Source organism: Dromiciops gliroides, chromosome 2 (genome assembly GCF_019393635.1).
Source record: "Dromiciops gliroides isolate mDroGli1 chromosome 2, mDroGli1.pri, whole genome shotgun sequence".
Classification (NCBI taxonomy): Eukaryota; Metazoa; Chordata; class Mammalia; order Microbiotheria; family Microbiotheriidae; genus Dromiciops; species Dromiciops gliroides.
The window spans coordinates 664381229-664405296 of NC_057862.1; the positions used below are offsets into that span (position 1 = coordinate 664381229).

General features: G+C 43.1%; 1 protein-coding gene across 1 annotated transcript; it reads left to right on the forward strand.

Annotated features, from left to right (window-relative positions):
* Positions 1–2722: 2722 nt before the first annotated feature.
* On the forward strand, positions 2723–23622 carry CD8B (CD8b molecule). Its single transcript, XM_043987203.1, has 6 exons — positions 2723–2828; positions 10912–11268; positions 13969–14064; positions 17821–17910; positions 21566–21602; positions 22851–23622. The coding sequence occupies exons 1-6, from the start codon at positions 2783–2785 to the stop codon at positions 22861–22863; spliced, it is 639 nt and encodes a 212-aa protein (XP_043843138.1). The 5' UTR covers positions 2723–2782; the 3' UTR covers positions 22864–23622.
* The last annotated feature ends 446 nt before the right edge of the window (positions 23623–24068 follow it).

Here is a 24068-nt window from a genome sequence, read left to right on the forward strand (position 1 = left end):
TTACAGATGCGTATTTCTATGTATATATTTTGGTGTATGTTATATATTTACAAATGCATATTTCTATGGGTATATGTTTCTCTGTGTTATATTTCTATGTACATATTTCTGTGTATGTTATATATTTACATATGCATATTTCTATGGGTATTATACGTTTCCATGTGTGTATATTTCTGTGCATGTTATATTTCTATGTATGTATTTATGGGTATTAGATATTTCTACATGATGTATATTTCTGTGGATATTATATATTTGTATATGTAGCTATTTCTGTCTGTTATATATTTCTATGTATATGTATTTCTCTGTTATATAGTTATATATGTAGATATTTCTATGTGTGTTATGCATTTCTATGCCTGGTGTATATGTATCTATTTCTGCATGTATTTTATATCTGTATTTCTATACATTCTATGTCTGTGTATATTCTGTATATTTTTGTGTGTACATATGTGTGTGTTTATGTATTTGGACAGGCAGACTGAACAGTAGATAGAATGCTAGGCTTGGAATCAGGCAGATCTGAGTTCACATCTGGTCTCAAACACAAACTAGCTTGTGTGACCTTGGGAAGTCACTCAACCTCCGTATGCCTAGGTTTCCCCATCGGTCCTATGGGGATAATAATGGTACCTACTTCCCAGGGTTGCTGTGAGGCCCAAATGAGATAATAATTCATTGTAAAGTGCCCGGCACATAGTGGGTGCTATAGAACTGTTAGCTATTACATGTGTGCATACTATCTACATATATGTATGCATGTAGACTATGCATATGCATACATATGCTCTACATACATAATAGCACTCACTCTGTCCCCTATGTTACCATAGAACCCCTCCTCGGCCCATGTGGCTGAGGCACTGGACCCTGGCCCCCTCCACTAAAGGAATCCCTCTTCCCTGGTCCCAAACCACATTCAGTGCTAGGACAGCCTGACCAGCTAGGAGAGTTAAACTCCTCCTCAGTCTTGTCCGTATCAATTGCCTCCCAGAATTTCCTTAGATTATTGGACCACAGTTGAATTATGAATTCATCTATGGTTGGACATGTAGGTGGCTTTTTAGGTTCATTTTGGTTTGGGTTTTGCTTGTTTCTGGAGGGGCAGAGAACTCTTAAGGGTCACCATCTAGGGCCCTGAAAAGTTAAGTGACTTGCCCAGGTTGCATAAGGCAGAACAGGGTCGAGTCGGGGCTTCTAAAGTCAGGTTCTCCTAACACTGAGATCTGGCTCTTTTGCTCTCACCAAAAGGCTGCCTCTCATAAGCACAATAATAATTCTTTAATCAAGCCCGAGCCATAAGGGATCATAACACCTTTCAGTTCCCATCAGAATTCTTGTCATTAATTCTCATTCATTTTTTCCTCATATGATGTTGGTTAGTGCCCACCCTCCCTGCAGGGCTAACCCCCACACTTTGCTTAATTTCATAAAGATCTTTCCAGATTTCTCTGTAATACTCATACGTGTCAGTCTCAACTGCACTGTAGTGTTCCATTACGATAATAGATTATGATCATTTTATTTAACCAGCTCCCCTACAAGTTGAATATTTAGGTTGCTTTTAGCTTTTAGCAATTACATATAAGGCTGCTCTGAAAGATCTTTGAACAGACAATTAACTTTTAACATGTGATTATCCACGTGTGGAGACATGAGGAGCGCTAGACCCTACAAGATATTGGAGACATTTTTGCTGAACATAGAGATTGGAGAACAAAGTGAAATGAGAAAAACTTCTCAGAAACTTGGGGGGGAAGGTCGTACATCAAGTAATTAGTTATATGCTAATCATTCATGCCTAATTATGTTTATAAAGCTTATATTATTCATTAAATGTGCAAGATTGTACAGACAGAACAATGAATGAGAAATTTCTAGAGTTCTGGGTTTGAAGTCAGAGCCCGAGTTCAAATTCTGATCTGCCGGATTTCAGGCAGCTCAACCAGCTTCCCCATCATGAAGTGGGAGGGTTGGAGCCAGCTCTTCATCTCTGATTGTATGGACTTTGCTGAGCATTGTATTTCATTACAGAGTTAGAAGAGACCCCAGTGGTCATAGCGTCACCTGTAGTTGAATGGGAAGGGTCTCTGCATGTATCTGAAAAGAGGTCATCTATCTTTTCTTGGAGATGTTCTATCTTCATAGTCTCTTGTTCATGCATCTTGGTCCTCTCTGCTCACAATCTGAACGGAAAAATAGAACCCCTCTCCAAGATTTTAGGGTGAGCCCCAAACTCTGCTTTTTCCTTTCCGTTGGAGAGGAAAATCTGGGAGGAACAGGGGACAGACCCCATCCTATATGATCCCATCTCACGCAGGGATCGCGCCACCGTGGGATGAAGCTGGGGAGGGGTGGGGCAGCTATCGAAAGCAGGCTGGGTGGGACCTCCTGAGTTCTTTGGAAATGCAAGGAAGATGAGAGAAACTCTGTTTAAGGGGTAAGAAGATGAAACCCCGCGGGGCCCCCACACGGGACTGAACCATGTCGGATCAGCCCCACCGTCCCCCATGGGCGGACTTGCGGACGGGGTGGGTCGTGGAAATCCTCTCCAGTACACGCGTGTCCAAAGTCATCCTCCCCTCGGCCTTCCGCCGCCCCCCAAGCTTCCTGGCCCAGTGAGGACAGTGGGCGGGGGGAAAGGGGAAGGGGGAAGGGGCGCTGGCCTCCCACTAGCCCCGCCTCCTCACGGCCCCACCCCCCCAGCCCAGCCACAGCTTTGCCCACAGCACCAGAGGCCCCAAGTGTCCTTCACACCCGCGAGCTTATCACGATGCAGCTTCTGCGGCTCGGCCTCTTCTTATCCGTTCAGATCTTAGGTGAGACGCGGGGATCCGCTAGGTAGGGGAAGGTGTCGTCCAGGGCTTGGTGGGGGGCCGAGGGGTCTTAGCTCTCCCCGAGACTGCGAGTGTATGGGGGATACCGGCGTGGGGAGCGCTCGGGGATCCCTAACTCTCTTCTTGGGACTGGGAAGACCCAGGGAGGGATGATGATTCCAGACCTCCTCTAAGACTCTGAGGCCGCTGGGACTGTCGGGGTTTGGGCGATATCCCAGACCAGGGGACTGAGACGAAGCCCCTTCTCTAGTCCAGGGATCGATCAGTAGCCTCTCCCCTCCCCGCCCCACCCCAGCCAGTGATCCAATATATCCCCAGGGCGAAAGGGGACAAGAAAAAAGTAAGGGAATGGGATAGAGAAGGACCAGGAAATTTTAAAGCAGAAAGAGACTTTTTGGACCTCTGCCTGGAGAAGAGCAGGTGGGTGTATTCTTACCAAACTGGGAACTCCTTGAGGAGAGAAATGATACTTAATGCATGGTGAGTCTGGAGCTAGAGAGAAGAGAGGCCAAAAGCAGCCTTTACTGTCTCAAGGATGGAAAATAACACCATCGGTCATCCTGTTCTGTGACTTGTCAGGGACAAGCACACACACACGCAATGCTGGCCAAGCTTGCTCAGACACGACAAACGGAAATTAGTTGAAGCCGCTGAGAGGTTTATTTCATCTAGATCCTCCCAGAAGTAGTTTATTGCCTCTAAGAATCTATTTAGGTCTTCACCATGCTTAGGGGACTAATATGGGGATGGGAGAAGGGAGAAGAAGAATAGAGATTCAGACCAAGCCAGAGTTCCCCTTGGAAACAAAGAGGAGAGGAGAGGCCTGAGGTAGCTCACCAGACCAGCTGGAGCTTCGAGGAGACAGACAAGTGACCTCCAGCCTCCAGCCTGGTCTAGAGACAGTAGGGAGCCAGGGTGATGCAGTCAGAGTTTAAAATCTAAAGGTGTTCTACTCTAGAGTCGGAGACCGTTCAGATTCCGTCAGAATTCTGGCCTGTATTCCTAGTAAGCCGCCCAGGCATCTCTCAGTGGTGGGGCCAATTCCATTCAATCGCACAAGCAAGCGTGCCAGGCCCTGTGCAAGATGCTGGGGAGACACCGATCAAAATGTAACATTTCCTGCCTTCAACGGGCTTACATTCTAACAGGGGAAGCAACGTATCTACACAGACATACATGAATAGAAAATATGGCCTAAGAGAGGGCTTCTGGGGGGTGGGGGGACATCAGAATAGAGCTGGGAATTCCAAGAATCAGGGGATGAGGGAGCAGATTAAAGGAAAGCCGGGATGAAGGCCTCTCACCCCTTTCCTGTGCTGGTCTCTCGACCCAGACCCCAGACGGGGCTTTGTTGTTCTCTGATCTGGAGCTAAAAGAAAAACAGCATTCGAATCTCATCCTGGGTGATCCTGAAAGTCATTCAAAAAGTGTTTGTTAAAATAGAAACTGTTTTTGCTTCTTCTTTTTTTTTTTTTTTTGGTATCCCCAGTGCCTAGCATGTAGTAAGCACTTAATAAATGCTTGTTGGTTGACTGTTAAAGAGCCTACTATGTGACAGGTCTGGAGCTAAACTCCAGTTTGGTGCGTTGGAGTTTTCAGGGGTAGAGGGTACAGGTCTAATTTTACAGACCTTTCAATGTGTATTGGTAGTTCAAATCTCTCTTTCCTGAAGGATGGGCACTACGATAAAAGCAGTGTGGGGCAGTGGTCAAGCCATAGTCACGGAGTCATTAGATATAAGCTCTTTAAGGTCAGGGACTGACTGTCTTTTTGTTGTCTTGTTTCCCTGTACTTAGCACAGTGCCTGGCATACATTAGGTGATTAATAAATGCTTGTTTGATGGAGGCAGATCTGGCACACATTAGGTGATTAATAAATGTTTGTTGCCTGACAGAGGCAGATCTGAGTTCAAGATCTAACAGTGCTGCTTTGAGTAAATAACTGCCCCTCTCTGAGAATATAGATCGGGGAGGAAAAGACTTTAAACATTATTGAAAACAAATCCCTCATTTTGTAGATGAGGAAGATGAGGCCCAACGAGGTCATGGGATTTGCCTGGAATCGAAAAGATTATATAAGTAGGTGCCAAGTTTCTGTTTGAATCCAGATCCTCTGATTCCAAATTCAGTTGGGGTTTTTTTCCTGGTTTTTTTTTTTCCCTGTGCTGTCTCCATTTCTGAATCTGTAGAATGGGGAGAATGAGCATTGGGCTCCATACCTTGAGCTGTTACAGAGTTCCTGCTGAGGGGCCTTCCCCTCCCCAGCTCTGAAAACTCCAGGTGTGGGTCATTTATATGCAGATCAGTCAGCTAATAAACATTTATTAAATGCCTACTAGATGCCAAGCACTCTATTAGGCACTGGGCTTGGGCAAAAGTCCTATTTCATAGGGTTGTTCACGAGCGGTTCTTGTGAGTGAGATTAGTCGTTATGATTTCAGCATTTAAAGTAATTGTGGATAATCTTAACACGCTGGTCTCAAAAGAAGGCATCCCTCACGCTTTTTCACTTAATCCTTAAAACAAATTAAGTCGTCTGACGCCTTTCACTCCCATTTTACAAATGAGAAAAACTGAGGCTCCAGATGTTAAGTGACTTGGCCACTTTTTAGGGAATGATTCAGACTTAGAACTTGGATTTCCTGATTTCCCCTACCCTATATCCTTGGAATGAGTGGCCTTATGGTTTATAAACTAGACAACCCTACAAAAATAGCCGCTATTGTTGTTGTTGTTGTTATTTTTTTAAGAGAGCTACTAACAAGGAACTAGGCAAAGTCAGAGAGAGAAGAGATTCTTCTCTGCAGGACAATTACTAGTTGAGTGACCCTAAGCAAGTCACTTCTCTCTATCTGCAAAATGGGGATAATAATAGCGCCTGCCCCTGAGGGACATTGTGAGGCTTGAATGAAACAAGCCTTAAGAACTACACAGATTCAAGTCACTATCTACACTTGGGGAAAGGGGAGACAGTAAAAGTGGGCATTGCAGAGAAAACAGCACCAAACGGCATTTAAACAGGTAGAGAAAATTGGGAAGCCAGAACAAGCAAGGTGGGCATTGTGTGGTGGGGGCAGAGACTGGTGAAGAGCTTTGCAGAGGTGGGATAGGGTAAGGGCTGTGAGGAGTCCAGCTTGGCTACATGGAACCTGGAGTGTTTCAGGGAACAGAGGTTAGGAATGGTTAGGAAGGTAAGGTAGCGCGATTCTGTGGAGGATCTTGAATGTCAGAATGCTACATTCGGAATACCCCCAAACTCTCTCCAGGCTCTGCAGGCTTTGGTGCCCAGGGGTGTAAAAAGTATGGATTAAAACTTAGCCAGAGGGCTTTGGAGGTCTGTGGGTGTGCATCATTGCATATAATGAGTGTGGACTGGGTTAGTTTTGCTGAACTTTTTTTTTTTTTATTAGGCATGGCCTTCTGGGAAGGGGAAGTAAGGGAAATATAGGTGATAGAGAAAGGGGTAGGAACTGAAACTGTGATTTCTTTGGTGCAAGAAATTCCCAGATGAGGAAAATCCCTCCACCAATGTAGGTCTGCACCTTTTCTGCCACTGACGGTTCAGAGGCTAGCCCAGGTGATCTTCATCAGAAGCAGGTCTTGAACCTAGGTCTTCCAGACCTAGGTCTTTATCCACTGCCTCAGTTAGAGCTATCCAAAAATGGAAAGGGTTATCTCTGGAGATAGTGGAAGTGTTCAAGAGCCGGAACATGACCTTGTGGTGGGTATTGTGTAACAAGTATTCCCCTTTTTGGGGTATGGGACTTGATGGCTGTTGAGAAAGAACACAATGACCTTGGGCAAGTCACTTAACCCCTATTGCCTCACGGGGAAAAAAAGAGAAAAAACACAGCAGGTCCCTTAGAAGGGGTCATCAGCTGAGATCATAACTATGATCATAAATGAGAATGGGAAGAGATTTTACAGGCCATTGAGTCCAATCCACCTCATTTTACAGATGAAGAAACTGAGGTTGGGAGAGTTTAGGGTCACACAATCAGTATGTGCCAAAGTTGAGACTTGAACACAGGTCTTCCTGGCTCCAAGGCCAATTCTTTATCTATTGTACTCTGCTACCTCCCCATTACTTCTGTGACCAAAATAAATAAAAATGTATGAGAAATAAAAAAAAGAAAAGAGAGAAGGAAAAAGAGAGTGAGAAAGAGAAAGGAAGAAAGAGAAACAAACAAACAAAGGGAAAAAGAGAAATTTAATCAGAATAATGGAAAGTTCCCAGACATGGCGTCCTTAGAGCTGACCTAACAAAGCGGGTGGCAAGGAAGCACTAGATTTGGAGTTTGGAGCCAAGGGTGCAAATCCCAGATCTGTTATTTACATTGGAATTTTATTCCATCTAACTAGTAAGTGTATGGATTTTTTAAAAAAAATTTGTTTTTGTTTTGGGGGGGTTGTTTTTTTGCCAGGCAATGTGGGTTAAGTGACTTGCCCAGAGTCACATAGCTAGTAAGTGTCAAATGTCTAAGGCCAGATTTGAACTCAGGTCCTCCTGAATTCAGGGCCAGTGCTTTATCCACTGTGCCACCTAGCTGCCCCCTTATTTTGTTTTTATTTTTGTGGGGGGTTTTGTACAGACATTTTTTTTTATTAAATAATCTCCTTCCACCTCCTAGAAAAACTCTATCTGAAAATACAAATGGTCTGTCCTCTTCCTATTAGTTGGGTAGGAAAGCAGAACCCAAGCAAGCTGACCAGGTTTGGTACTGCATTTTTTAAAATTTTACTTTTTCTTTTTCATTTCATTTTATTTTATTGCCGAGAGCTCTCCTAATGTCGCTGACCTTTCCTAGCAGGCGTGTTAAAGTGCCTCAGGTTTCTAATGCAGCTGTGGCCAAATCTAATTTCCACTTCTGTGAATCACTCCATAGACTTTCCAGCCTTGTCCGGGGTTTTCTGAGAGGAATGGGATCGCATCTCTGCCCTGTGACTTGATGAAGATGGCCAGTCACTTTCCCTCCCAAGCCCTCATTTTGCCCATCGATAAAAGGATAGAAGGTCTAATGGGCGCATGAAATGATTTTGAAATACTTGAATCAATTTGATTCAAAATGCATTTTTTATCAACATTATCATATCAAAATAGAAGACCATTTTGGATCCGTGGGCTAATGTCAGGGGCCCATTTAGGGGTGGGCTTAGGAAAAAGAGACTGGGAGATGAACGTCTGAGCAGTAAGAAGAGAGAGACCAGAGAGCTTTTTTTTTTTTTTTAGCCAAAGGTACACAATTCAACCTAGCAAGTGCATCTTAAACACCTACCATATGTAAGACACTGTTCTAGGCTGGGGAAATTTGAAAACAAAAATGAGAAAGAAGCTTATATTCTGGTGGGAGCAAGAAATACAACATATACACTGATAAGTAAACACAAAGTAATTTGAGACTTTCTTAAAAGAACAAGTATGTCAGAAGATTGGCACATGAACTGAATCCTGAAGGCAGTTCGGGATTCCAACACAGTTCAGCCAGAGAGGAAGTGCATTCCAGGTATAGATAGGGTGTGTTCAGCCTATGGAAGGACACTGAGTCAGGAGATGGCACACCAACTCTGAGGAACAGAAAATAGGACAGTTTGACTGAATGTGCAGTTAGGTCCCCATTAGTGCAAATAATGAATTTCCTGAAGGGGTCGTATGAATTTGAATTTGGAAGTTACAGTTACGTAGAATTTGGTAACTGGTTTCAGCCCAGTAGAAATATGCCTGGTGAATTCAAATAAGCAACCTATTTCCAGGGATTCCATTATTGTTACTGACACTAATCGAGATCTAGTTGTCGAAGAGTTCCAGGGAGTAATAAAAATCAGTCACAGAGCATTTGTTAGGTGCATCTTATGTGCCAGGGTTTACAATCAGTTAATAGAGGCTGGAACCAAATTGTAAAAGACTTTAAAATGGCAGGCCAACAAGCTTCTATTTTTTTCCTACAGATCATAGGGAGCCATTGAAGATTTAGGAGCAAAAGGGGAAAATGTGTGTGATTATAGAACAACTCAACAGAACTACCAAATATCTGACTTCCAAAATTAGTAACTGTGCAACTCATATTACTTTTATAATTACTAATAATTGCAATTAAGCATCTTTCCACTCTCTGTCCCCTCCCTCCCCACACACACACAAATTCTTTTTTTCTCCCCTAAACATTGGCTCCTAATTCTTATGTAAATGTTTTCCTTGGTTTCTGGGGTTTTGTTGTTGTCCTTTAATACAGATACCTTGCACTTAGCTGGTGGCTTACTGATTTTCAAAGACCTCCATATCCGCTGTCTCATCTCATACTCTCACTAAACCTATGAGGTAGGCAAGGTGGGTGTTATTATCCCCATTTTAAAGATGATGAAACTGAGGTTCAGAGAATGGGATTGACTTGACCCACATTTCATGGGCAGTTAGTGGCACAGCTAGATCTAGACTTCTGATCTCCTGGCTGTAGGGCATTCTGTGATGACACCCTATTCCCGATGTTCCATCCGAGTTCCTTGGTGTGAGGTGTTCTCCCAATATCCCTTTGAGTTAGGTAGGCAAAGCAGACCCATTTTGTGGATAAGGACCTTAAGGCTTAGAGATATGTGTGTTAGAGGTCACTTTATTTGATATTTAATGACGGAAGGGAGATCAGAACCTAGGTGTGCTATCTCCAAAGCCTGATCTCTGCTCATCAAACTACATCTAAGTGTGTTAAAGGTACTTGAAACTGCTCTTTCATGTGGGAATAGGTGGCAGAATGCACCATGGTCCTAGGATGAGACCAAAGCTTCCGTCACAGCCTGGATGGACTCTGTCACAGAGGAGACAAGTGATGCATGTTTGTGGAGTTGAGTTGAACCTCAAGACCAGCTTCCTTTCTGCAGACATTTATTAAGCACCTACCTTGTACAAAGCTTTATGCTAGGTACTGATGCCCACAGATGGATAGTTTTGGTTTTGGTTTTGTTTTTTTTTAAGTGAGGCAATTGGGGTTAAGTGACTTGCCCAGGGTCACACAGCTAGTAAGTGTTAAGTGTCTGAGGCCGGATTTGAACTCAGGTCCTCCTGACTCCAGGGCCGGTGCTCTATCCACTGCGCCACCTAGCTGCTCCCCACAGATGGATAGTGATGAGGGTCTGCTCGCCCTGAAAGTCAAGTTAAACAATATAGCATATGGATTAAGTGTGGAGTGGGTGATAGCAACTCTTTCATTTCTTTCTTATGACAACCTAGTGAGGTTGGCTGAGCAGGTATTACCCATTTTATGGACAAGAAAACTGAGGCCAAATGATTTAGAAAGTAGAGTGAAAAGAACATTGGGTCTGGGGTAATGGTTTCAATTCCTGACTTTGCTATTTTACCATCTGTGCGACCTTGGACAAGTCACCTAACCTCAGATTTCTCATCTGTAAAATGAAGGAGCTAAACTAAATGGCTTCTGAGTTTCCTTCAAGCTTTAGACCCCAAAATATGGTCTTGAACACATGCGAACCACTCCAGTGTCTTTGCCAAGAACCCCCCCCAAAAATGGGGTCTCCAAAAGATAGACATGACTTAAATGACTCAACAACAAAGCATTATAAAGATTTCCTACCTCCTGCTAATAAATGTTCCATTGTTTCATGGATTTTAAGTTGGAAGGGACCCTTGGAAGGGTCATCTACTCTAAACCTATCCTGTTATGGATAAGGGAACCAAGGCCAGAGAGCTTAAACACTCTAACTAAAGGGCATAAAGATCATGAGCTCAGTCAGTCAGTCAATGAACATTTTGTAAAAGCTTAATATGTGCCAGTCCATGATGTTAATCAGTAGGGATGCAAAGAAAGGCAAAATTATATTCCCTGCCCTCAAGGATGTCAGAGCCATCTTGGACACAAATATGTGTATATAAGATATCTACGGTGTACCTAGAGGGATCATCCGAGGGAAGGTTTCAGCCATGGCGGGGACTGAGAAAGGACTTCTGCAGAAGGTGAGATTTAAGGGGAACCTTGAAAGAAGCTCAAAGCGCATTCACACACTGAGAACAAGTGCCCTGCGGATGGATACATTCTCTCTCCTTTCTTGTTCTCTCTAGGGATCTCCAGGGTCCAGGCTATCTTCCAGAGCCCAGAAACCCTCCTGGTTCAGACTGACAAAGAGGCAAAGCTCTTCTGTGAGATCAAATCATCCACGACCAAGTCTCCAATCTTCTGGTTTCGTCAGATCAAACCTCCCAACACTGACAATCACTATGAGTTTCTGGTCCGTTCAGAGCCAGTTCCTTCCACCCAGATGAAAGGCGTCGATTCGGAACGTTTCTTTGTGTCTTATGAAACATACAGATCCACGCTCAAGCTTCTGCATGTGAAGCCTTCAGACAGTGGCATCTACATCTGTGCCACTGTCACAGGCCCTAAACTGACCTTTGGAAAAGGAACCCAGGTGAAAGTGGGTAAGAGCTCTATTGATCTCATGGAAGCACTGGAGGGCATCACCACCCTTGATGGTGGGAGAGAAGGGCTATAGCCCATGGCCATCAGAACTGAGTCTTCATTTCTCTTCAACGTCAACCCTTCCCCACAGGGCTGCAGTCAGAAAGGCTTTCCATTGAGCAGTGGGCCCAAGGGGTCCCTGACCCTAACTCTAACCCTTTCCATTTTTTCTTATGAGATGTAAGTTAGAGGCTCCAACAGAGTTTTCAGAATCCAGAGTGCTAGATTATTTTTTTTTGTCAGAGGACCTGGGTTCAAATTATGCCTTTCCCATTTACTAGCTATGAGACCTTGGACAAGCTACTTAAATTAAGCCTTCCAGGCCTATTTCCTCATCTGTAAAATGAAGGGGTTGGATGAGGTGACCTGCAAGCTCTAAATCTCTAACTAACCCTTAAAGATAGAATCCATCATTCAATGTTGATGGGCCCACAAAAGAATGGTCTCCCTCCCTCCCAATTCATGGCTAAGGTTTTTCTAGGGGGACTTATGAAGTCGGTGGGGGCTTTTTGTGCATTTTGTTTGGAGGCCCAGAGTTGAAACTGACTTGAAGTGAGGAATAGAGGTTGTAAAACAAATCATTGCTTCCATTCTGAAATACTCTAGCCCAGGTGGGTCCAGCCTCATGGAATGTGATTCAAATCAATTTAACAAGCATTTATTAAGTAACTACTGCATGTTAGGTGCTGAGGACACAAAGACAAGAAACCCACAGCCACCCCTGCCATACCCCTAGAATCTCTGTCTCTGTCTCTGTCTTTCTCAATCTCTCTGTCTTTCTGTCTCTTCCTCTTTTTTTCTCTCTCTCTCATTCTCATTCCCCTTTTCCTCTGTCTCTCCCTTTGTCTCTCTCTCTCTGACTCTGACTCCGTATGTCTTTCTCTTCTCCCTGTCTTCCTTTCCCTCCCTCTGTCTCTCTGTCTGTCTCTCTCTTTCTCCTCTCCCTATTTCTAAACATCCTTCATTTAGCATAGGTTGTTCCACAAACATGCAACAACAAGTAGGTGGTTACTCAGGAGGTAGGAATAAATATTTGCCTTGAAATAAAGGCAAATAATACTGACTTGTCCTAAAGAAAACAGAAATTCAAGAGAAAATAAACTGACTCAAATGGACACAGCCATGAAGATGTTAGTCCATTGTTGTTGTCGCTGTCTGTCCTTCATTTTCTTTTACTTTTTTTTGGAGGGGCTATGGGGGTTAAGTGACTTGCCCAGGGTCACACAGCCAGTAAGTGTCAAGTGTCTGAGGCCAGATTAGAACTCAGGTCCTCCTGAATCCAGGGCTGGTGCTCTATCCACTGCACCACCTAGTTGCCCCTGTCCTTCATTTTCAAAGAGGCTCAATGACATTACAATGTTGGAGTCAGAAGATGGCGTGTTCAACTGTGGCTGATCTAGTCTTTGCCAGCTTTCTTCTGAGATTCATGTATCTGTAGAGATGGGGGAATTCATGGGTCAGGAGCAGGCTATTAGGGATAGACTTGGACACCTCCAAAGGCATTGGGCTAATTAATAAGTGGCAGTGTGGTCTCAGGGCAAGTCCTAATGATTCCCTGATTCCAAGGCAACCTTGAAAGGTGTGGTGGGAAGGGGCAGATAGGCACAAAGGGTAGAACTTGAGGGCTGTGCGGGGGAGGGACACGCATCTCTCTCCTGCTCTGCTGATGGTTGGGGTTGGAGGGGAGGCTTATGGGCAGGTTGTATACAGGTTTTGGCGACTTGAGTCTCCAGTAGAGCAAGGTGACAGCAGTTGTCTCACCTCTACAATCCCCCTTGTTGTTTAACTGCCTGGTCAGAGCAAAGCAGAGCCCCCCAAATTCAGGATGATTCTCCCTCCTTGCCCCCCAGATGCATTTATACCACTGAGTAAAAACTCCATTTCTTTCTTACAGCTCTGTAGAGCTTTTTGAAACCTTAGATTGCTATATCAATGCTAGGGGGCATCACCATCATCATTATAACATAGGGAAAATTAAAAAACCAAGGTCTGCCAGGCATAGATAGCATGGCTGCTGCCTAAATGTGCTTCAATTCGATTTAATTCCATTTGATAAGCAAGTATTAATTGCCCACTAATTGCAAGGTTCTAGATATAGAAAGGTTTAAAACTTGAAATGGCAGGGCAGCTAGGTGGCGCAGTGGATAGAGCACCGGCCCTGGATTCAGGAGGACCTGAGTTCAAATCCAGCCTCAGACACTTAACACTTACTAGCTGTGTGACCCTGGGCAAGTCACTTAACCCCAATTGCCTCACCAAAAAAAGAAAAAAAAAGAAAAAAAAAACTTGAAATGGCCTCTGCTTTCAAAGTGCTTTCATTCTATTGAGAAAAAACATGTACACATATAAGTAAATACAATATATATATATGAGGTAAATGAAAATTAATTTAGAGGTGGGGAGGGAGCACTAAAAACTGGATGAATCAGGGAAGGCTTCCTGGAAAAGGTGGTATTTGAGTTCATTCTGGAAGGGAGCCAGGAATTCTAAGAAGTGGAGATAAGGAGGAGCATTCCCGGTATGGGAAATAACTTCTGCAAAGGTGGAAGATGGAGTGTGGTGTGTGGGGATCAGCAAATAGGTCAATTCGACTAGAATCTAGAATTCACGGGAGTCCCAAGTTCTCTTGTAATAAAATATTGTCTCTCTCCTTGATGCAGTTGATGTCTTCCCTACAACCCCTACACCTACCAAAAAGACCACCCCCAAGAGGAGAGTGTGTAATACGAAACCCTCAGATGTCATTCAACAAAATGGTAAGCCCTTCTTCACATTCCTCTGAACCCTCGGCAATATGCCTGCTTGATTTTAGTAAGAGCTCCTAAAAGGAGCATGAATCACATAATGTATCATAAGCACAAATAATTTTTTTATTAATTTTTTTCAAATATATTTTTTTAACATTTTTTTTACTATCTACTATTTTGGATGTTCTAGACCACCACCCTCTAGCACAAATCTAGAATTAACTTCATTTAAATGCTTTTTTTAGCCAGTTGGAATTTTCTAAATGGCAAGTTAAGGTATACATCTCTAAATGATATGCACATGTCCTTATATAATCTAGCTCTTCTTACCTCCATCTCACACTTCCTTCTTTAAAAAAAAACAGATATTAGAGTTTATTAAAGCTGGAGACACACCAATATCTCTATTTATATTGTATCTCCCAACCAGAATGAGAGCCCTAAGAAGATAAGAAGCATGTTTTATTTAACATTATGTTATTACCAGTATTTATCACAAGGCTTCGCATAGAATAAGCATTTAATGAACGCTTGTTGGAACTGAAATCATTCTTATCCATGTAAAAAGGAAGAGGCATCAGTCAGTGTCACTCACAGCTCTGTGTGGCTTCACCAGCAAAGCTGTCTGTATTCAAATCTTCTGGTTGAGGGCAGTTTCTGATTAGAACCTCAAAGGGGAAGAAAGATTTAACAGGTTTTTTAAAATAAATTTTAATTGATATATATAATTCCAAGTCTTTTATGATTCAGTTATTTGCTGTAGATAGCAGTGAGAAATAGTCATATGATAAAAGATTCTAGCTTATCTCTTAGACTTGAGAGAATGCCTTCTGCTTCTGTCTCAGAATAGGGCCAAAGAAGAGGCAGTGTGGTATAGCAGTTATGGTATTGACCCTGGCATCAAAAAGTCCTGAATTCAAGCTCTGTGTCTGACACATTCTGTTTGTGTGACCATAAGCAAGTCACTTAATCTATCTGTTTCCATCCCTAGACAACTTTGTAAAAGTCTAAGTTAGAGATGAATTACCAATGTCCATTTGTGGGAGGAATTTGTACACTAGGAATCACCAATGCCCATGAAATCATAGGTCCTACCCTCCCCCCAAAAAAGATTTTATAGATTTTTATTATCATCTCTGTTCATCATCTAGTGGCCAGCCTTCTGGTGATGAACTCCTCAGTTTCACAGATGAGAAAACTGAGAATTGGAGATATGAAATAGCTTCCCAAAAGTCATGTCTAATATTCATTCCACTGTGCCCACCTAATCTACACAAAGTTCAGCTACCTCTCCTAATCTATATGATGACCCAGATTGCTTCCCCCAAAATCCCTTCCTCATTTTAATCCATTTGTCTTTCTAGTTTCTAGTTTCTACTTTATCAGGTAAGCCACCTTTTCCAATTTCACAATCTCCTTAGTGACTCTAGCTTAGAGGTTCTTAACCTGGTATCTAGGGATAGATCTCAAAGGGTTTGTGAATTTGGATTGAGGTAAGGGGAGATTATTTCTTTATTTTCATTAACTTCTCACTATAATTTAGCATCTTTTTCAATTATGAATGTCAGCAATGAAACATTTTCCTGAGAGATTGTCCATAGGCTTTACTGGACCTCCAAAGAGGTCTAGGACCCCAAAAATATTAAGACCTCTTGGGCTGTGTATTTTCATTCTCATTCCTGTATGTGTCCTGCTGGTGCCTCACATCTTGTTGGCACCTTCATTGACTCATTGAGCTGATGTCTTAGGGTATGGGTGGAAGGGATGGATACTGGCTTCAGCTGTGTGGGATGCCCTTAAGTGTTCACAGAGTGAATTAGATTGTTAGACATTTTTTCCTTGCCTCATCTGCATACACAACTACGTCCCCTATCAAGAAAAAGAGCTTACATGGTAATGTGGAAAACACTACTGCTTGGGAGAGAAGGCCTGAATTTTAATTCCCAGCTCTTTAATCCAGTAGCTTGTAACCTTGAAAAAGGCATTTAACTTCCCTGGTCTCATTTTCCTTACCTGTAAAATGAGAGGGCTAGAGTACACTCTTTTTTACATTCCTTTCCAGGGGTGATCTGAAGGGAGAGTGAGATTTGTGTTCAGAGGCAATGCTACTATGGACTGACTTCTAACTCTATATAGTTGGAGCAGCTGAAAAGACCAGCCTACTCTTACTGTGGTCGCATCCATGCTGAACACCTGCAAACACTGAGCTTTAGTCTTAGGGGCAACAGTTTCAGACAGAGACTTATCTAAGACTCGCATCTCCCCCAGCATCGTGAGCTGTGTTCTACATATAGCAGGTGTTTAACAAACACTTGCTGGATTCTCTTGGATTCTCCTCCATCCCTGAGGGTGGCATGTTACAAGTAGTTCTCTGCCCATTCTTCTTTCTTTGCCATTTCCCTCTACATCATCTTCTCTTTGTTATGAAACTATATAGATTTAATAACAATCTTGGGACCTTTTGATAGGTGTTGACATCCAGCCAGTTAAGGGAAGCAGTGTGGGCCTTGCATAGATTAGAAGAGGTGGCTGAACATCGTATAGATTAGAAGGGTATAGTGGAATAAACACTAGACTCATGGCTTTGGAGAAGCTACTTAATCTCTCCAAATCTCTGTGAAATTCGGGAGTTCATCACCAAAAGTTTGGCCGCCAGATGATGATGATTTTGGAGGCTACACAACAAACTCACAATGATCATCTATTAAGTCAGGGGTAAACAACCTGGCATCTGCGAACTTTTTAAACAATATTTCAAAAACTGAATTTCAACATAACTGGTTCCCTCTGTAAACCCATGTACTTTATTTTATGTATTTTCAAACAGTATTCTGAGAAAAGCGTCCATAGCCTTCATCCGATGGCCAAAGGGACCTGTGATGCATAAACAGATTAAGAATCCCAGTATTAAGGACCCCAATTGGCATGAGAACACTGAAGCCAACTCAAACCATGGCTAATTGTTAAGTTTTCCGTGTGAGCATTTATAACTCAGAAACCTACAAACAGTACAAATCTGGGTGTGACTTATCATTTTGTTGATTATCTTAATTTAAGAAAGGAATAAAGCTTTGGGAGTCTAGTGAATAAACTCATGGTGCTCACATTCTAATTGCTGGAAACACCACATATAAGTGGGATCACCTGAAGGGTGGATGGAAAAGCCCAGAATTCTTAGGGATCATTAGTGTGGTAGATTGCAAAGCCCAGGGGTCCTTAGTATTCCAGTCATTCAGTTCAATTCAATTCCTTATATTAAACTGAATTCTCTCTCCCTGTAATTACCATTCATTAGTTGTAGGATTATAGATTTAGAGGTTAAAGGGACCTCAAAGGTCATTAAGACCAACCCCTTCATTTTATAGATGGGGAAACAGAGATTTGGTGAGCATCTGGGAGGGATTTGAACCCGGGTCTTCCTGACTCCAAATTCAGTACCCTTTCCACCATCCTTCAAATCAGTCCTAGTTCTTTCCTCAAGAGCAGCCCCATGACTATCTGTTGGGCTTGCTTTGTACAGCACCCAGCCTAGCTGCAGGCATGGATGAATCTTAGAAGAGAGGTATACAGTACTGTAGCTGATATAATAAAAATCCTACAAATGCCATGTGTGTTAATGGAGTTACTAGTCGAGTTTTATGCAATGCCTTTGAATGTAAAAAAGCTGTTGAATTCATCCCTTAAAAAAAAAAACCAACTCATTTGTGTGTGTGTGTGTGTGTGTGTGTGTGTGTGTGTGTGTGTGTGTGTGTGTGTGTGCCTCAGGTCCTCTCTGCAGCGTCCTCCTCCTAAGCTTACTGGTTGGTTTTGCCGTGGTTTTGCTGATTGCCCTAATTTTGATCATCCGATTGAACTGTAAGTTGTTCACCATCACTAATGGAATAAGAGATCAAGAGATCACCATTTTTCTCAGTCCACTATAGAGCTGGGGGAAAGGTGGGAAATAGGGGGAACATTGGGTGGCATCCTAAGGACACTTTGTTTAAAGGGAGCCTCCCTACCTTGTATACAGGAGGTGATTAATAAATGCTTATGAGATTAAAATGCATTGGAACTAAGTGGGACTGTGAATGACCAGTGAGAGGCCTGGCCCAGGGAAGTCTAGAATCCAGTGTGGTTCATGTTAATTCTCAGGGCTGAGAAAAGGGGGAGGGGAGGGAAGAGCAGCAATTAGGCTGAAAGAAAAGGAGAAGGGGTTAGGGTTATAGTAAGGACACTATGGCACCACAGACAGGCACTGGGTCAGAGTCAGAGGACCAAGACCTGACTCTTTAGACTAATCACTTAACTTGTCTGGACCTCAGTTTCCTCAGCTATAAAATGCGGTCTCGTCTGGACCTAAAATGTGACCAGATTCACTGGATGCAGTGGGAAAGGATGAATACTCATTGGTCCCCATCGCCTCTTTCATTCTCTCACTGGACCACATTTGCTATGCAGTCTCTCCTCCTTTGAGGTTACAGCTGTCAGAATTTATCACCTAATCCAGGTCTTAGCGACTGTTATCCATGGAGTCCCCAGGACATAATCCTTTTCCTCAGTGAGTTCAGTGCCTGGCTCACAGCCTTCCTTTCCTTTCCACCTCTTGTTCTCCAGCCTGGGGACTTCAACATACATTTTGATGCTTCCTCAAATACCCTCACTTCCCAGTTCCATCATCTACTCAGTTCCCCACTACACTTCACCTACACACTGAGATCATCCACAAGGTGATAAAAACTAAGTCACTTACACGGTCATGAACTTTGCAATTCCTTTTTCTAGTCATGATCTTTTATCATCCCATCTTTCCTTGTGCTTTACAACCTCAGCCCTGTTCCTCATCCTCACTGTGACCTCTAGTCCCTCTACCTCACCCCAGTTCTTTCCTGAGCCCACCCCTAAACTGGCTATTTATTCCCCTCCCTTCCCCATCTTGACTCTACACTCCCCTCTGATCTTGGATCTCTTGTCCAGTTGCTGATCACACTTTGCCAAACCCCAACCCTGGCTTACTTCCACCATCTGTCTCCTTCATTCCCATTCACATGCTGCTGGATAGAGCTGGGGAAAATCATAAAACCATGGTGACTTGGCCACTAAAATTGATCCCAACTGTGCCGTTACGGCCACAATGCAAACCTTCCGTTCTTCCCTCATTGACTTGCCTTCCTAATGTCAACAGCAACTGTTCCAAACCTCATCTAACCTCAAGCCTCTCGTGGTACCCCATTCCTTCACCTTTGTTTCATATTGACCCCCCCAAAATTGAGACTATATGACCAAAACTTCTCCTTCTCCCTCCCTCAGTCCCATCATTCACACAACCTTTCCCACCATCTTCTCTTTTGTGACAATCTCAGATGAAGATGTGGAAGGCAAATAAATTCCCGTGCACATGCCCTAATGATCCCATGTCCTCCCATCTTCTCCAGCAGATTGTCCCCATTGTAATCTCTACTCTTTGTTCTTCAGTCTCTATCTGCTGGCTGCCTCCCTGCTGTCTATGACATGCCCATGTCAGACTCAGAAAACTCTCACTTGCTCCATCTATCTGAACCATCTATCATTCTGTATCACTCTTGTCCTTCAAGGCTAAACTCCTTGAGAAGACTTTCTACACTGTATGCCTCCATTACTCTCACCTTCTTCTTAAACCCTACACAATCTGGTTTCATCTTTCAAATGGAACTCTCCAAAGTTACCCATGATCTCTTTTTTTTCCCATGATCTCTTAATTGCCAGATCCAATGGCCTTTTCTCAGTCCTCATCCTCCTTGAAGTCTCTGCTGCAATTAACATTGTTAATCACCTTTTCCTCCCGTATTCTCGCTTTTCCATGTTTTGGGGACGCTCCTTTCTCCTGCTTCTCCTCCTCACTCTGTGAACGTAGCTTCTCAGTATTATTTGTTGGTTCTTCATTCTTATCATGTCAAATAATGGCCAGGGCTGGGGGGTGGGGGGGGTGTCTTTCAAGTCTCTTGAAAGCATAGTGGATAGAGTGCTAGGCCTGGAGTCTGAAAGACTTATCTTCCTAAATTCAAATCTGGCCTCAGACACTTACTAGCTGTGTGACCCTGGGCAAGTCACTTAATGCTATTTGCCTCAGTTTCCTCATCTGTAAAATGAGTTGGAGAAGGAAATGGCAAAGCACTTCAGTCTCTTTAACAAGAAAACTCCAAATGGGATCATGAAGAGTCAGACATGACTGAAACAACTAAACAGCTCGAGGCTCTGTCCTGGGCCCTTTTCTCTTCTCTTCTCTGTCCTCTCTCATTTGATCTTATCAGCTCCCAGAGGTTCAATTATCACCTTTGAGTAGATGATTTCCAGGTCTCTTGAAAGGTATTATTTTGTATCACCAACCTTCTTTCGGGTATCACCAGCCAAAGGCCATGTAGTCATTTCAAACCCAACATGTCCCAAACTTATCTCATTATCTCTATCCGCCCCAAACTCTTCCCTTTTCTGAATTTCACTATTCCTCTTGAGGGAACAACCCTCCTCCCAGTCCCTCAGGTTCACATCCTTGATGTCATCCTCAGTTCCTCATGTATGCTCACGCCATATATCCAATCTATTACCAAGTCTTGCAATTTCTAACTTCAAAACATCTCTCATGTCACCTTCCCTCCACTCATATAGCCATCTTTTTTTTTCAGGCCCTTTTTACCTCTTCCCTGGTCTATTGCAATAGCTCTCTAACTTACCACTTAACATCGTGCCTGGCACATAGTAAATGATTGTTGACTGATATAGCCCTTAAAATATACAAAGATGGGGGCAGCTAGGTGGTGCAGGGGATAGAGCACCGGCCCTGGATTCAGGAGGACCTGAGTTCAAATCCAGCCTCAGACACTTAACAATTACTAGCTGTGTGACCCCCTAGGCAAGTCACTTAACCCCAATTGCCTCACCAAAAAAAAAAACAAAAACAAACGAAGATAATTACATATCTCCCCTGAGTCTCTTCTTCTCCAGACTAAATATCCACAATTTTTTTTTTTGGCAGGGCAGTGAGGATTAAGTGACTTGACTAGGGTCACACAGCTAGTAAGTGTCAAATGTCTGAGGTCAGATTTGAACTCAGGTCCTCCTGAATCCAGGGCTGGTGCTTTATCCACTGCACCACCTGGCTGCCCCCCCCTGCCCAATTTCTTTAAGCAATCCTCATATACCATGCACTGAAGGCCCTTCACCATCCTATGACCACTTTCCACATCAATGTCCTTCCTAAAATATGATGCCCAGAACTCAATACAATACCCCAGTTGTAGAGTTTTGTGCATTTTTCTCTAGGGAAGCTTTGCATCTTATTACTCTCTTGTGGTTTCCCATGGTCCAGTCTCTCTCCAGAGAAGCTCACAAGCTCCTGAGGTCGGGGATGGTGAAGACATGGATGAGAATCCCAATAACCAGCCAGAACAGTGAGGGGGGCATGAGGAGGTGCTCAGTAAAGCCTTGTGAATTGACTAGTGGGCACGAGGGTCTGACAGATGAAATTCACATGCCTCTCACTCTATCCCCACAGACTTATGGAACCTGGCTCGTCATCGCTTTGTGAAAGAGTAAGTAATATAAATCTCCCTGCATGGGTTGTGACATTCTGGGTCACCACAAATGGCCACTGGGAATTATCTCAGGTTCTGGGGTCTTGACTCTCTTTCACTCCCAAATCAGAGACTCAAAGCAGGAGAGGGGGTTTCTAATACCTTAAAAGCATCAGTATCTAGCGTAGGTGCTAAAGACTTATATGTCAATTCTGAAAACATTGTTTTCATGTTTGCTTAGGTTCCTTTTTAAGGCATGAACATATTTGTATGCCCCATATAGGGCAGTGGGCACTGCTGTCAGGGAGCTTACTATCTAATGAGGGAGACATCACACAAATGACTGTACATACAAGATCTGTGTGGACCTGCTGACCCTGAATGTCCATTCTGGCTCCAAAGTTGCCTTCCTGTGATGACCTGTTTCTTTCTTTGCCTTTCATGGGACTATATGATTCTAATTCCCCACCTCTCTGCTCTCTGCTTTGTCTGCTCATCGTCCTCCACGCGTGTGTCCCTGACCCTCTCTCATCTGCTTTTTGACCTTTTAGCATGTCTATATTTGGCTGGGCCTCATCAGAGATCTGGCCAACATCTTCCCTAGGATGATCCTATAAAACTGGACACTCTCAGTGCTTGGAAAGAGCTTGTTCTCACTGTTAGTAATAATAACAACCAACATTTTAATGGAATTGTAAGGTTTGCATAATACTATAAACTAGTCACAATAGGTATTTTTAACTCCATTTTATAGAAAGGGAAACTGAGGCTCAGGGATATTTCTCTAGTCTGCTTCCATTGACCCTAGGCAAGTCACTTGACCATTCTGCCTCAGTTTCCTCAAGTGTAAAATGAATAGGTTGTACTAGATGGCCTCTCAAGTCTTTAATCTCTAGATATTTGATACTAGAAGTGAGTGACTTTGCTTGCCATTGGTTGATTTAATTTAATTCAATTCAAGGAGTGTTTTTCAAGCACTGTGCTACCTGGTAACAAAAAGATAAAAGTTGTTCCTCACCTCAAGGAGTTTATTACCTACCGTGGTAACAAAATGTTAATTAGGTTAAGTAAATCCAAAATATAAACAAAGTCAGTTCAGTCACGCAGCTAATAAACATCTGAGGCAAGATTCAAATCCCAGCCTTCCTGATTTCATATCCAGACCTCTAACCATTTTGCCACATTGCCCCTTATTTGTTAGCTCACAACAGAAAAATTCAGCCTACCGGCTTCAAGAGATGAATAATTTTCTGATTTCTTTTTCAGCCTTCAAAGATGAGTACTGCCTCCCCACCCCCCCCAAAAAAGTTCTCCAAGTAGTCTGCTGAAGAAATGCAGTGGATTTTATATAAGCAGAATTGGAGAAACTGAGGCATCCGAATAGCAACAAACCTTTGAAATTCTCCTAAGCCATTGGGGCTGCCCACTTTGCACCACTGCCTGCCCCTCTTGTGAGCTGGGTTGGTAGGATGAATGGATATCTTTGGTGGCCATCAGTAGCATAGCATTCTCTAAAACCTCAACCACTTTCTGCAATTTGTTGAGTGTCTCCGGATTATGTAAAAAAGTACAACATATGACAAAAATACCATTTCCTGTTACTTGTGGGAAAAGATTCAGATACACTCTGGCCCAGAGCCTTTGCAAATCATTGGTCAGTCGCTATGTTTGTAATTTCTCATCAGTGGGCCTGCTACCATGATTCTGAAGTGTCTCCCCACTGACTCTCTAACAAAAATAAGTTCACTTAAGTGGAAGATAAAGCAGAGAATCTTCAGCAGGAGTGAAGGCTGCAGAATGTCTGATTTGTACAAAGAAATGTGACCGTACCTCCCAGCATTGGCTTCTTAGTGCGAGCATCTGCATGATACAGCTGACTGATCTCTGGTGTCAACGAGGGTTACTTTGAATGATGCAAAGTGGTATAGCCTTCCCGTCTGCTGTTCTAAGGCTTCTCTTTGTTTTCTTCCCTTTTTTCTTCTCTCAATGAAAGTGTCCTTGGTTTTTTGTGTTTTGTGTTGTGTTTTTAAATAAAGTTTAATGGAAATTGATGGGCTCCTAGGTTCCTGAGTTCATACAGAACAAGCCAACGTGACTTAAAAACAGAAATGTTCCAATTGCAACATGGTTTTTATATCTAAGAGTTCCTAACAAGGATGATACTCCACACTCCCAGGGTCTCCTTCTCTGGAAGGACTTAGAGGTGGCTTGGTGGTATGTTCTGGCAGCAGATACATGATAAGTGGGCTGCCACCAGTGATGGCAGCCTTGTGAGCACACACGAAGCCCAACCGTTGGTAACCATCCAGTTCAATAAGCTTTTATTAAGTGCTATGCAAGGAGAAGGGATGGCATGATGTAGAACAGGGATTCTTAAGTTGAGGTCCATGTACTTAAATTTTTTTTTGCAGGGCAATGAGGGTTAAGTGACTTGCCCAGGGTCACGCAGCTAGTAAGTGTCAAGTGTCTGGGGTCAGATGTGAA

Bases quoted from the DNA above. Each gene is read 5' to 3' on its own strand.
- CD8B (XM_043987203.1), top strand. From the start codon at position 2,783: ATGCAGCTTCTGCGGCTCGGCCTCTTCTTATCCGTTCAGATCTTAG. The intron at 2,829-10,911 runs GTGAGACGCGGG...TGTTCTCTCTAG, and splicing joins CTTATCCGTTCAGATCTTAG to GGATCTCCAGGGTCCAGGCT. The intron at 14,065-17,820 runs GTAAGCCCTTCT...TGTGTGCCTCAG, and splicing joins AGATGTCATTCAACAAAATG to GTCCTCTCTGCAGCGTCCTC.